This window comes from Neovison vison, chromosome 8, assembly GCF_020171115.1.
Source record: "Neovison vison isolate M4711 chromosome 8, ASM_NN_V1, whole genome shotgun sequence".
NCBI lineage: Eukaryota > Metazoa > Chordata > Mammalia > Carnivora > Mustelidae > Neogale > Neogale vison.
This window is the reverse complement of record NC_058098.1, coordinates 118,706,640-118,721,998: the sequence shown is the minus strand read 5'-3', so window position 1 is coordinate 118,721,998 and position 15,359 is coordinate 118,706,640. Positions and strand designations below refer to the sequence as shown.

General features: G+C 38.0%; 1 protein-coding gene across 3 annotated transcripts in view; it reads left to right on the top strand.

Annotated features, from left to right (window-relative positions):
- The window catches only part of SLC30A6 (solute carrier family 30 member 6), a 42,429-nt gene that overhangs the window by 429 nt on the left and 26,641 nt on the right, over positions 1 to 15,359 (top strand). The window contains exons 2-5 of one of the 3 annotated variants that reach the window (XM_044261810.1): positions 5,112 to 5,198; positions 10,054 to 10,138; positions 12,226 to 12,268; positions 13,255 to 13,320. In XM_044261810.1, the coding sequence (XP_044117745.1) occupies positions 5,112 to 5,198; positions 10,054 to 10,138; positions 12,226 to 12,268; positions 13,255 to 13,320 (281 nt within the window). The remainder of the gene's footprint in view (positions 1 to 5,111; positions 5,199 to 10,053; positions 10,139 to 12,225; positions 12,269 to 13,254; positions 13,321 to 15,359) is intronic. The other 2 variants (XM_044261811.1, XM_044261812.1) reach the window with 2 other exon arrangements.

Sequence of the window (15,359 nt, the reverse complement as noted above, 5' to 3'; positions counted from 1 at the left end):
CGACCGTAATTAGTGACGCTTACACCGGGGACAGTACCGTTGGCGTTAATAAAAAGGGTTATGAGCGGCATGTTGAGGTGAACGCCCCACACTGCGACTTGGCTTTATGGAGTGCCAGAGAGCCTGACACGGCAGCGACGTTCAGAAGGCCAGTGACTGGAGAAAGTCCGGGTGTTGGTAGAGCATCTTCGTTGCATGTTTCTTCCTACTTTTGTAGAGCCCAGTATACCCAGTATACCTGACGGTTTCGGGGATAAGTTGAGCCTAAAATTTTTTAGAGAAATTATTCTTTTTATGCTTTTACAGATCCAATGTATAGCTCTCCGAATCCTATCAAAAGATAAGTTGATGGTCATTTTAGCGTCAAAAGAGGTACCATTTTATCTCAGAAGTTAATAGATCTCTTATTGACGGCCTGCCTGTGAGAACAGGATCACGTTTCAGTTCCTAAGCCATTGTCACTCTATTAAGTTTTTTCCTTGAGTGGATATGGTCAAGAAAAATGTCCTATTTATGCTTTCTTTTTCTTCTGTAAATTTTCTGTAATCCGTTTTTTGCACACAGAAAGTGGGTAAAAGCTTATTTGGGGGACGGGGGCGGCTGACCAAATAGCCTTCCAGCTACTTTCTTCAAAATATTCACCACTGTGTAGCCAGAATTAAATTTCTAAAATTGGGGACCATGGCACTCCCTTGCTCCCTTGCATAACCTTCCCCCGCCCCCCCCACCACACACACACACACACACACACACAGTCCTCAAGATAAAGTCCTATTTGGCGTGGCATACAAAGCTGTTGTCAAGCTGCTTGCTGCTGCTGCTGCTTTTTGGGGTAGAGGGGGCCAAGCTTCTTTATAGCCTCTTTTTTCACATACCTACATTCATATTCAGTCAGAGTGAACACCTTGCACATGATGCTCTCAGGATTAGGCCTTTGCACCTAATTTGTATATGCTGTTCTGTCTGCCAAAAACCAATCATCTCCTACCCCTCATCCTTATCAGTATAAACCTTAAGCGCCCTTTAGTCTCTCATGAGCCTTCCTGCCCGCCCGTATCTCAAGATCCTGTTAGGTGCCTCCTTTGTGCTTGTGATATCTTGGTGTTATTTATCAATAACATATGTAGCCTTTACTACATATGTTAGCCCTTACTACCTATGTGGCCCTTACTACATATGTTAAACTATGTAGTTTAACGTATGTTAGACTATGTTACAATTGTGTATTTACTTGTCCTTCTCACTTCCTAGACTGTAAGCTCTTTGAGAGCAGGACCTCTGTATTCACTCTGGTATTCCCAGGGCCTTGTACCTGGCTCAGGAGGAGGTTTTCAATAAATACCTGTTTTATAAAACACCAAATAAATAGCTATGGCACTAAATTTTTGTGCTTGAAACGTTAATAGTAATAGAAAAATAGTAGCATTTAAAGTTTATTCTAAAAGTTTTGGAGGAGAAGAAAGGGTTTACGAGTCCCTCTTGTTTATTAAGGTGTTGTATGCAACGAAAAATGCTATCTTAGAAAATGTAAAGGAGGGGCACCTGGGTGGCTCAGTGGGTTAAAGCCTCTGCCTTCAGCTCAGGTCATGATCCCAGGGTCCTGGGATCGAGCCCCGCATCGGGCTCTCTGCTTAGCAGGGAGCCTGCTTCCTCCTCTCTCTCTCTGCCTGCCTCTCTGCCTACTTGTGATCTCTGTCTGTCAAATAAATAAATAAAATCTTAAAAAAAAAAAAAAAGAAAATGTAAAGGAAATACAGCCCTTGTCATTAGTGAAGTTACTAAAAAAAATTGACTTAAAATGCATGATGATAGGGTGAGGAAGGCTGGCCTCTAGTTAATTATAAAGCAAGTGGCATAAAGAACAGTATAGTTTGGAGTAATCTAGGAAGTCTTCACATAGAAGGTCAGCCATGAAACAGTATTTTCTCCCCACTCTATTACTCTTAATCTTACTATTCTTTACTCTCTTCGGTTGAGAAAACAGAGGTCAAGTAATTTGTTAAGTATTACAGGGCTGTTAGAGCTTGGTTAGACAAGTCTGGCCTTTTCACTCTAGAGTGATATGATCATTAGACCAGGGGTACACTAGTTTAGTTGGAGTTGATTCCCTGTCCGGAGTAAGAGATTAAACTGGAAAGAAACAGGCTACGTGATTGAAAGCATTGAATTTCAGGTTGTAAAATTAGGAGTTTATCATGATAGCAATGGATAGCCAATATAATTTTGAAAAGTGACATGAACATTAGGATTTTTGTGGGGTTTTACTTCTTTTAACTCAGCCTAATGGCATCAGAAAAGGCATTCTAGGGATGCCTGGGTGGCTCAGTTGGTTAAGCAGCTGCCTTCCGCTCAGGTCATGATCCCAGCGTGCTGGGATCGAGTCCCACATCGGGCTCCTTGCTCGGCAGGGAGCCTGCTTCTCCCTCTGCCTCTGCCTGCCATTCTGTCCGCCTGTGCTCTTTCTCCCTCTCTCTCTGACAAATAAATAAATAAAATATTTTTTAAAAAAAGGAAAGAAAAGGCATTCTACCTTTTAGAAACCTTATTTTCTCAACCTGAAACTTAAAGTAACTTAAATCATTTAAAGTGGGATGAAGTGAGAAGATATCCAGAGATAACAGTATTAAGCAGAATTTATCTTTGGGACCAAATATCCCACACATAATTCATTCAGAATGGAGTATATTTATTAATTGACCATTCATTAGCATCTCAGATGAAAATAGCATTTGTTCCTTCTCAACTGAATTAGCTTAGCAAAGCCTTAGAGTTACACACACACACACTGGTCTTTGTTTGAATAGCAAAAATTAGTAACACTTTTTTCTAATGCTTTATTTTTATATTTACTTACTTTTTAAGATTTTATTTATTTATTTGATAGAGACAGCAAGAGAGGGAGCACAAGCAGGGGGAGTGGGAGAGGGAGAAGCAGGCTTCTTGCTAAGCAGGGAACCTGACTCATGAATCCCAGGACCATGGGATTATGACCTGAGCACAAGGCAGATGCTTAATGACTGAGCCACCCAGGCGCCCCTATTTTTATATTTTAAAGTATGTTTTACTTAATTTTTTTATTATGGAAATTTGCAAAAACAGGAAAGTAGAATATAATAAGCGCCCATGTAGCCATCACTTGACCTCAACAATGATGAACATTCTGGTTTTAAATGCCAGATTTCTAGTGTTCAACTTTATCTTCTGCCTTTTCTGAGTTTTATCTAATGAAACTAATGACATGTCTGAGCTTTGAAGAAATGGGATATGCCATTTTTATAGCTACTGAGATGTTCCTACTATTACTTAGGAAAATCAGACCTATGCTGGAGCTGGATCTGAAAGTTTTCCTCATTTTTTATCTGTTGACACCCAGTTCCATTGCTTTCTGTGGAATTTAAGTGTTTAAGTCAAATTGGCTAACAATAGTGAGGTAGAAACAGTTGTTATGGTGATTGTGGCCTTACTATCTAGGAAAGCATTTTGCTAGAATTAAAATCCAAATAAATATTTAAGTGCATGGCATTTAGCAATCAAGTTATTATATATGACCCACTGATAATTTTGAAAGATTTTTTTCCCTAGAAACAATGCTTAGCTTTTGAAATAACAATTAAAATTCTTTTTTTCCCAGTTTATTTTCTCTCTCTAGGATTTTCTTTATTTTTGTCTGTTGTTATTATATTCCCAAAATAGTAAAATTGATCAGTTCTTCCCTTTACAGCTCCTTGGTTTTATATCCTATTATGAAAAGTCTTTTCCAACTCCAAGATTATAGGGACGCCTGGGTGGCTCAGTTGGTTGGATGACTGCCTTCGGCTCAGGTCATGGTCCCGGAGTCCTAGGATCGAGTCCCACATCAGGCTCCCAGCTCCATGGGGAGTCTGCTTCGCTCTCTGACCTTCTCCAACTCCAAGATTATAAAATTGTACATTCATAAATTTCTTCAAGTATTCTGTAGTTTTGTATTTTAGTTTTAACATAATAAAAAAATTAGAGTAAGAAATATAGTAAAGATCCAACGTTACCTTTTCCAAAAACCATTTATTGGGTAACTCAAATTTTCTCCTGCTGATGTTGGATACTGACTTAATCATAAGCTAATTTCCCATATATACTTAAATTATCTTTTATTCTGAGATTTCATAAGCTTGAGTGGCAGATTCCTCTTTAGTCTCCACTTACATTTCTTCTCTTGTCAGTAACCCCAATATCATGCCCTTTCTCTGATGGTCCCATTCGGTGTTCTAGCAAGGACTGTGGAGACTAGCGAGGATGTCTCTTGACTTTGAATGCTTAAGAGAGAACCTCAGAGATTTTACTATAATAATAGTTTCCAAACTTTTCACATATAAAACTTCTATTAAGTTAATTATAGTATCCATCTGGCAAATGGTTTGATTTTATGGTTCAAAATAACCTAAAACCCATTTAAAAATAGAATTGTGTAGCCAGGAGCTAAAATGCCTGGGTTTGGGGCACCTGGGTGGCTTAGTCGGTTAAGTGTCTGCCTTCAGCTGGGGTCATGATCCTAGGGTTCTCGGATTAAGCCCCGCATCAGGCTCCCTGCTCAGCTGAGAGTCTGCTTCTTCCTCTTCCTCTGCTGTTACCCCTGCTTGTCCTCTCTCACTCTCTCTCAAATAAATAAATGAAATCCTTAAAAAAATAAAATGGCTGGGTTTGAATTTCTGCTCAGCCATTTGTTAGCATTGTGCCCTTGGACAATTAAAGATTGTTTCCAGGGGCTCCTGGGTGGCTTAGTGGGTTAAGCCTCTGCCTTCAGCTCAGGTCATGATCTCAGGGTCCTGGGATCGGGCCCTCCATCAGGCTCTCTGCTCGGCGAGGAGCCTGCTTCCCCCTCTCTCTCTGCCTGTCCCTCTGCCTTCTTGTGGTCTCTCTCTCTCTCTGTCAAATAAATAAAAATCTTCAAAAAAAAATTCTTTCCATCTCAGATAATTGTGAAGAATAGATAAATATGCATAAATATCTAGAAATAATTGCTTACCACATATTGAACATTCAGTAAATGTTAGTTATTACTACTGTATCACATCACAGGATATGAAAAAGACTAGAAGCTTCAACGTTGATTTATTTTTTGTTTATTTTTAAAGGGGACAATTCATCTCTTTAGAAAACCACAAAGATCTTTTTTTGGCAAGTTATTACAGGAATTTAGACTTGTAGCAGCAGACCGAAGGGTAAGTTATCTTTATTAACTCTAATCACTGTACCGACAACATTATGACATTGAAAAAGATAATTTTTAAGGCATTATAGAAATTACTTGTGATCCCACCATACACCTTTTGTTTTTAAGTAAACACTCACCCAACATGGGGCTTGAACTCACAACCCCAAGGTTAAGAGTTGCATACTCCACCAGCTGAGCCAGCCACGTGCTCCATGCCACACTGTTTTCATTTGTTGTTGTTGTTGTTGTTGGGTAAGCAATTTTTTTTTTAAAGTAATCTCTGTGCCCAACATGGGGCTTGAACTCACTACACCAACATCAAGTTGCATGCTCTACTGACAGTGAGCCAGGCGCCGCTGGCTAAGCAAAATTTTAATGGAAAATTAAATTACATTGTAAATTTAATGTAAATTGTAATGTAAAAATCAATTACTTTGATACGTAGTTATTTTGCTTGGGAGGAAGCTAAGCTTTGGTTAAGATTTTTATTCTAATTCTAATGAGTTATAAAGAAAAATTATTTTATGTTTGCCTTTGTTACTTTTTTTTACAGAGGTAATGGATATAGTTTAAAGCCACGTTTTCTCATTTTTGGTGTAAAGAAGAAAAAACAACTTATGCTTTGAAGTCATGAGTTCATGCTCCACCCATGTTGGGCAAAGAGCTCACTTTAAAAAAAAAAAAAAAGATAATTGGTATCCTTTTTGGTCACCAATATGGACCTTCTAGTTACTGTTCTATATTCATTGTTTTCATTATTGTCTAAATTATACTATAAGCTCCCTGAAGACAGTGACTGTGTCTGTTTTGTTCACTTTTTAATAAAAGTACAAAATAAGTGCCCAATAAATACATGATGAATTTTAAATAAACCTAGCTTTAGTGGAACGTAAGTGTACCTATGACATTGGTCATGTATTATGTGATACTAGATTAGAGGCTTTTGTTCTTTGTTTCTTATCACTGTATTTCCTGTTGCTAAAACCTTGGAATATAATCAGAACTCAGTAATTCTAGTATTTGAAAATAGTATCATGTCCTGTATGTTAAAGAGCCAAGAGTAGGAAATTCATCTGCTGCTTGTGTGTCTAGTCCACTTAGGATGATCTCTTGAGAACAGATAGATAGGACTTTATAATCTTGGTGGAAAGCAACTACATTACAGAAGTAAATGGGAAATTCTTGAACTATAAGCTTTATTGAAGCACAATATACCACAGAATAGATAGTAGGAACAAAACTGGTATAAGAACACCTGCATTGTGCAGATACTGTCCATCATAATTTAAATCTTATAAGATGTGCCTAGCTCACCTCTCTTTACTACGACTCCTGTTTTGGTTCATGGTAATTCCTTACACCATGAGGGAAATCCCTACTTCTCAGTTCTTTACTTCCTTACCACAAATAATCTTGTCCTGCATCCCTTCCAACTGTCCACTCCTATGACCATACCACTGCCATTATCATTCATAATTATGTCTTCCCATTGTCTCAGTTTCAATTATTTCACTCATAGTCACCATCTCTTGTTATTCCAGTTTACTCCTTGTATTATTCCAATTCCAGTAATTCTTCAATCTTACTAGGATCTCCAATCCACTGACTATGCCGTATTTTCCCTGTTTTTCACCTCTTTTATCCTCATTTGCTTAATTATCCAATTTAGATTCTTTGGTCCATTATTACTGATTTTTTGCATATGTCTTCAACTCCTTTGTGCCCTCCCATCCATCTGTAACTATTCCTCTCATACTTCCATGGCAAATCCTTAACATAATTAAGTCAACATTCCTGCTGTTCTGTACCTGCACTCAAGCAACTGAATGTAGCCTGAGAGAAACACAAAACCATGGTTACTGGTCTCACTTTAAATCCATGCCTAAGTGCACCATTAGGCTGCCCATAGTAGATCATTCAGTTCATTCAGTTTTCCATTTTGTAGATGGCCATAGTCTTTCACTTCTGTCCTCAAACTTCCAAAATCTTACTCATGCTCACTCTGACCTGTTGATCTTTCTTCCTGTTTCACTAAAGGAAAAGAAGTAATCAGAAAACACCTCCACATCCTGTCCTCTCCCAACATTCTGCCTTTGCTTCTGTTTCTACGAATGGGCTCTCTGCGCTTCCACTTGTTGCCGACTCAAAGACAAGCTTCCCACAGTTGTTCCTTCCTGCATCGTGAGCACATGCCACATCTTCCACTTTCAACTAGTGCCTCATTTCTCTGCTTCCTTTTATAGCAAAACTACTTAAACTAATCGTCTTTACTACCTGTTCACTTTCTCTTCTCCTTGTCTCCACTAAACATATACCGGTCTGGTTGTAGCCCCCCACCAATCCACTGGAACAGCTTTAACAAAGTAACTGGTAAACACTGTGTTGCCAAAATCAATGGTCATCCTCATTTCCCATTTTACTTAACCTTCAATAGCATTTAACAAAAATTTGTTACTTCTTCCTTAAAGCACTTTTTCATTTCGACTCTGAAATATCCCTTTTGGTTTTCCTCCTACTTAGATGGCCGTTGTTCATCACTTCCCTCTCATCTTCCTGATCTCGGAGTTTTAGCGAACACCTGCACTGTGCAGATACTCTTCATTACTTAGAGCTAAGTGCTAAGCTCCAGCACTTAGAGCTCCAGCTTCTGTTGTTTCTGTTCATTACACCTAAGTGATGCTTTGTCTGCCACATGCTCATGACGTCCTATTTACATCTCAGTCCATAACTTTTCCCCTCGTTCTAGATTCCTATACATATCATGGTTGTCTCAACATTTCCACTTGAATATCTAATAGGCATCTCAAATTTAATATGGTCAAACTTGAACTTTGATTTTTCTGTACCTTCCTCACTAAATGGCCACTCTGTTCTTTCAGTGCACAGGCCAGAAACCTGGGAGTCATTCTCCCTCTCTTTCTCTCATTCTTCATCCATTCTGTAAGTAAATCTTGCTGGTCTGTCTTCAATGTAACACACAGAATATGACTTCTTTAACACTTTCTTACCAACTTCAAAATCACCATTTCTCACATGGATTTCTGCAGTCACATTCTAAATGGTTTTCCTACTTCTCTCATTGTCCCTATTCAATGTATTCTACAAAGAGAAGCCAACATGATCTTTTAGAAATGAAAGTTAAGCTGCTTTCCATCTCATTTGGAATAAATCCCATTTCTTTTATCTGAAACGCAAGAAGTCCCTGATGGAGCCCTGGACTTCCTCTCGCCTCTTTTCTGTCCATCCTCAGCCAGGTCCTTTTCTGTCTCAGGGCATTCACACTGTAGTTCCCATTTTCTTTTCCCAATATCTGCATGCTTAGCACCTTTGCCTCTGTAAAATTTCTGGTTACATGTTACCTTACCAAGGGGGTCTTTTAGACCACCTTGTGTGGCAGAGCACCCTTTCCATGTCTCCCATTATGGTGTTCTTAACATACTTTATTTTTCCTTTGTAGCACTTACACCCACTTGACCTTGCATATTTGCTAATTGTCTGTCACCCTTGTATCTCCTGTGCCTGGAAAAGCATCTTTTGCGAAATAGGTACTCAAGTATTTGTTGATAAATAACATGATTCCTCAGTAGAGCTGCAGAGAATGTCATTTTCAAATCATATGCCGTATCCTCCTTTTCTGACTGTTCTTGAATCCCTGTCCTGACTAGAGCCCCTGTCCAGTCACTTCATTAATGTCCTCACTATTAGAGTCTCTTGTCCCATTAACCTATCATATCAGCTCTGTCTCTGACATCGCTATCACACCTGGTCCTCTGGTTTTGCTCCTGGGAGTAGAGGAAGGTGCAGAATGCTGTCCACCCTAAATTCATGGTGGCCATTCTTGTTCTCCTCTGGTGATTCAGAAGTATGCTCACTAGAACTGCTCTTCTGCACATTCTCCTCTGGATTTAAGTTTCCAGTCCTATTTATTCTACCACATCCCTTAATTTTAGAAAGTGGCCTTGTTTCTTCTCTTCTAGAGATGTGGAGGCTAGTAGCTCTGTGATACTTTGCTGTCACTTCTTTCTAGTCACAGTTTCTCTGTCCCTTCAGTCAACCTTTTTACCCTTCTCATCTTTCTCAGAGAAGGTGTTCTTCATCCTAAACCTATCCTCTGCATCTGTGTTCTAAAGCCATCCTATTCCACACTTGACCTTTGGAATTATATCCGTTTAATTTTAAAACCTTCAGTGAAAACTCCTTTTCACTAATTTCTTTCACTTCTACTTTCACACAATTATAGGTCTCCCTTTGTAGGAAGTACAGTGGAATAAAAATTTTAAAACACTTCACTTGATCTTCTCTTAGAATGCCCTTTCTGCTTCCTCTGACAAAATCCTCGCTAGCATGTTGTATCTCAGGTCTACCAACTTCTAACCCATGGTAGTCTTTCCCTCTTTTGCAGTCTTATTTCATATGACTTATTTGGTAAATAAGTGTAGCCCTTTTTGTTGAGAGAGGAAGAATAACTTATTTTGATATAATTTTAAGCTTATGAAAAAGTCACAAGATTAGTGTAAGGAACTCCTTTAAGCCCTTTACTCAGATTCACCAGTTGCTTTATATTTTGCCCCATCTGCTATTGTTGTCTCTATGTATAGAGAGAAAATGATATTAAACTATATGCCTATGTTTGAGAGTTTATATGGCAGAATTTTCTTCTCTTGAGTTTGTCCTCTAGGACTACCTTTTTTTTTAAATTACTAAAATAATTTGGTTGATGGTAATTTTTGTAGATATAAGAAGTATCACCTTTTGAAGGAATTTGTGCTTATTCCTTTGTTGAGTGGGAATTGCAGCAACTTGAACAGACCCAGTGAAGTTTATCAGCACTATGCAAATAAGAATGATTTTGTTTTTCATAGTCCTGGAAGATACTGCTCTTTGGTGCAATAAACTTAACATGTACTGGCTTCCTGCTTATGTGGTGCAGTTCCACTAACAGTATAGGTATGTCACCTTTCTTATTTTGTTGGAGTTAATCATTAGTTTCATATTTATTGTTCTGATTTTTTTTTTTTAAGTTTATTTATTTATTTATTTACTTGACTGACAGAGATCACAAGTGAGCAGAGAGGCAGGCAGAGAGAGAGGGGGAAGCAGGCTCCCCGCTGACCAGAGAGCCTGATGCGGGGCTCGGTCCCAGGACCCTGGGACCATGACCTGAGCCGAAGGCAGAGGCTTTAACCCACTGAGCTACCCAGGCACTCCTATTGTTCTGATTTTAAATAAAGATATATCTTTCTTTATGTGGAATATATTATTCTGAAATATAACTCAAGATTTAAATGAGATACTCTATGTAAAAATGCCTTGTAAAGTTTGGTTCAGTTGTTAAGCATTATCATTTTAAATGAGCTAATCATTTTTTTAAAATTAGCTTTAAATTGGGGCGCCTGGGTGGCTCAGTGGGTTAAGCCGCTGCCTTCGGCTCAGGTCATGATCTCAGGGTCCTGGGATCGAGTCCCGCATCAGGGAGCCTGCTTCCCTCTCTCTCTCTGCCTGCCTCTCCATCTACTTGTGATTTCTCTCTGCCACTTAAATACATAAAATCTTTAAAAAAAAAAAAATAGCTTTAAATTTACTTGAAAGACTGTGATTCCTTTATAATGTGATAGATTAGCCCTTCAATTTATGCCGTGTCTAAATAAGATTTTGAGGTTTATATTTCTTGGATTTTCCTTGAAAAGGGAAATCTATAATATTTTTCTTGTTTCTTGACCTATGCTTTTTATATTTTTTATGTTATTTATTTATTTTTATTTTTGAAGAGAGAGAGAGAGAGCGAGTGAGGGGAGGGGCAGAAGAGAGGGAGAGAGAAAATTCCAAGCAGGCTCCACACTCAGTGCAGACCCTGATGTGGGGTTCCATCCCACGACCCTAACATCATGACCTGAGTGGAAATCAAGAGCCAGACGCCTAACCAACTGAGCCACTGAGGTGCCTCATTTCTTGACCGCTTATGTTTTATGTACTGTTATTTTCATCCTGCTATTTAAAGAATATATTTTTTTAAGATTTTATTTATTTATTTGACAGAGATCACAAGTAGGCAGAGATCACAAATAAGTAAGATTATCAACATAGAGAGAGAAGGGGGGATGCAGGCTCCCTGCTGAGCAGAGAGCCCAATATGGGACTTGATCCCGGGAGTCTGAGATCATGACCTGAGCAGAAGGCAGCGGCTTAACCCACTGAGCCACCCAGGCGACCCAAGAATATATTTAAAATAGTACTTAGATGACAAGAAGGAAAAAAAACCCCAAAACAATCATAGCACTTTTGGGTATGTGCTGCTTCCTTTGTCCTGATGGCAAAATCAGGTTCTAGAGCAAGCTTTCATACTTGCCAAACTTTTTTTTTTTAATTACTAGGGTCTAATGCTGGGCTTGAACTCACAATCTTTTTTTTTTTTTTTTAAAGATTTTATTTATTTATTTGACAGAGAGAGATCACAAGTAGGCAGAGAGGCAGGCAGAGAGAGAGGAGGAAGCAGGCTCCCCGCTGAGCAGAGAGCCCGACGCGGGACTCGACCCCAGGACCCCGAGATCATGACCCGAGCCGAAGGCAGCGGCTCAACCCACTGAGCCACCCAGGCGCCCCTTGAACTCACAATCTTGAGATCAAGAGTCCCCTACTCTATCATCCATGCTAGTCAGAAGTCTCTGTATTGGGCACCTGGGTGGCTCAGTGGGTTGAGCCGCTGCCTTCGGCTCGGGTCATGATCTCAGGGTCCTGGGATCGAGTCCCACATCGGGCTCTCTGCTCGGCGGGGAGCCTGCTTCCTCCTCTCTCTCTCTCTCTGCCTGCCTCTATGCCTGCTTGTGATCTCTCTCTGTCAAATAAATAAATAAAAATACTTAAAAAAAAAAAAAAGAAGTCTCTGTATTTACTACGTTTGGCTACGAATATTAATCTAGGTAATTGCCAACATATAAGGTTAATTAGTGACTCAGGTTTTCTTGATAAAGGATACTCTGGGTATGAACCATCATGGATTCAGCAACATTTTAATCAGTTGTTCTGTTGTTTTGCAGCTTTAACTGCCTATACGTACTTGACCATTTTTGATCTTTTTAGGTAAGTTTTTAAAAGTCTCTTTACTGTTTTGAAACTAAGGAATTTGTTGCACTGAATTTTGTTCTCTGTGCCAAAAGAAAAGTAATCTGTGAAATAAGTAAGATTATCAACATAGAACATATATACAAACAATACTATTAGAAGATATACTGGAAGAAAATACCCCATTTATAGAGGAACAGAGAAAGTAATACCTAGGCATTAGATCATATGCCTTGGATGCCTACCTGTAGGTAAGTCACCTGTGGCCAGGAGCAGGGTCAAGTAAGAACATACCATATAGGTGGGCATTAATAACTAAGAAGTGAGCAATTGTGAATTGGGAGACACCCTTTTGGCTCCCTGCTTTGTGGGAACTTTCATATCACTATGTTAGGTTGCAAGATACTTGATGTCTTCAGGGTCCATGCCATAGGAGTATAAGTATGTCTTTTCATAACTTCTGTAACTAAATCTACTTGACTCATCTAAAGCATACAGTTACCACCTGGATTTCACACTGTAGTAAGTTGTTTTAGAGTAAATCTTCACTGTACTTGGAAAATGAACATAATTTTATCCTATCCAGAATATTGTTCTTATTAATATTTAGTTTAACTTTTAACAAAGATTAGAGATTATCAGAGTTAAAGTTTATTGTCTGTGGCTTAAATAAAATATATTACCTTTATTATTACTGTGTCACTTTTGCTTTCTCAGTTACAGAAACCATTTAGGGTGGATAACTTACTGAGTAGAGAAAGTATGGGTTTAGGTTCTGTTTACTGACTTGATGGATCATGACTTTTTTCAGTTTCTCTGTATGTTAAAACTCATATAATAGGATGCTTGTGGTGATTAGATTACAGTTTATTAGAATAATTTATTAATTTAGTGTGCAAGCACTGATAAATTTCAGCAAATTTAGGAATTCCAAAATCTCAATTTCTTTTTGTGTGTTCTCTTGTTGTAGTTCTGAAGCTAAATTTATTCTCCTTTTTACTTAGTTTAATGACGTGTTTGATAAGTTACTGGGTAATGATGAGGAAACCTAGCCCTGTCTATTCATTTGGGTAAGTTCAAGTCGTTTTATTTTTTGTTAACTTACTGCTATTAAAGTGGTAGTTATTATCGGGCAGTAAAGAGCTAGCTAGAGTGTTTGTAGAGAAGAAATGCTGTCTGCGTAGTGGGATGGGGGTCAAATAGTGAAAGTAGATTTAAAAAGATATCTTCCACAGGATTCTCAATAAGGAACATGAACATGTAAATTTAAATAATATTAAAATAAAATGTTCACATTAAGTTTTTTTCTGTTTTATAAAACAAATATTAACATAAAATGTTCACATTAAGTTCTTTAATATTTTGGTAATCTCTTGAGATTTAGAGAAGGTACAAAGGATTTTCCTCTAGGTGTGTCCTGTAAATGTTAGAGTAAATGTGATATATTTTAACATTAAAGTAGTGGTAGAGATGTATTTTTACCTTAAGACTGGATTTGTGATAGCAAAAGACTAACAATTTGAGGTTCTGTTTCTGTAGTTTCAGGAATTACTAAAAGTTTGAAGTTGGAAGATAATCGTTTGTGTTAGAGGTTTTTATTGATGTATTTGAAAAAGTGAGCTCCTTTTGGATTCCAGGAAAAAACTTGACAGAAGAATTTTTTTTTTAATTTGTGGAGGGTTTTACTGTGATAAAATATATGTAACATAAAAGTTAACATTTTAACCATTTCCAAGTGTACAATTCAGTGGCATTAAGCACCTTCACATTGGTCTGTGAGCGCTGCCACTAATTCCAGAAATATTTCCCCTTCCGAAACAGAAACTTTGTACCCATTAAACAATAACTCCCTATTCCCCTATCTCTCAGACCTTGGCAAGTGCCATTCTACTTTCTGTGTTTATGAATTTGCCTGTTCTGGTTATTCATATAAATGGAATCACACAATATTTGTCTTTTGAGTATGGCCTATTTTACTTAATGTTTACAAATTTCATCTGTGATTATAGCATATGTCAGAATTTCATTACTTTCTAAAGCAGAATTATTTTCTATTGTATGTATATATGATGTTTTGTTTATTCTTTTTTTGATGGGCATTTGGTTCGTTTCACCTTTGGGCTATTGTGAGTAATGCTTTTATAAACATTGGTGTACACGGATCTCTTTGAATCCCTGCTTTCAGCTCTTTTGGGTGATACTGATTCCAGGATCGTACTCTGTGATTCCATCTTTAACGTTTTGAGGAACCACTATACCCAGCAGCAGCACCATTTTCCATTCCTGCCAGCATGCTTACCAACACTTAGTCATTTTTCTTTTTTCTTTTTTTTTTAATTTTTAAAAATCCCCATAGAGTTAACATACAGTGTTATATTAGTTTCAGGTGTGCAATGTAGTGATTCATAATTCTATACATTACTAAGTGCTCATCACAGTAAGTGTACTCTTAATCCCCTTCACCTATTTCAGCCATCCCCCCACCCAACCTCCCCTCTGATAACTACCTGTTCTCTGTAGTTAAGAGTCTGGTTTTTGGTTTGTCTCTCTTTTTTTATTTTATTTTTTTTCTTAAATTCCACATATGAGTGAAATTACGTGGTACTTGTCTTTCTCTGACTTACTTCATTTAGCATCATACCCTCTAGATCCATCTATGTTGTTGCAGATGGCAAGATTTCATTCTTTCTATGGTTGATTAATATTCCATATATATATATAGTTTTTATCCATTTGTCTGTTGATGGGCATTTGGACTACTTCCATATTTTGACTATTGTAAACACGCTGCATTAATCATAGGGGTGCACATACCTTTTCAAATTAGTATTTCTGTGTTCTTTGAGTAAATACCCAGTAGTGGGATTACCAGATCATACGGTCATACTATTTTTAATTTTTTAGGGAAACTTCATACTGTTTTCCATAGTGGCTGCACCACTTTGCATTCCCACCAACAGTGCACAAGGGTTCCTTTTTCTCTACAACCTCACCAATACCAGTTGTTTCTTATATTTTTTATGTTACCCATTCTGACAGGTGTTAGGTAATATCTCGTTGTGGTTTTGATTTGCATTGCCTTGATGATAAATGGTGTGGAGCATCTTTT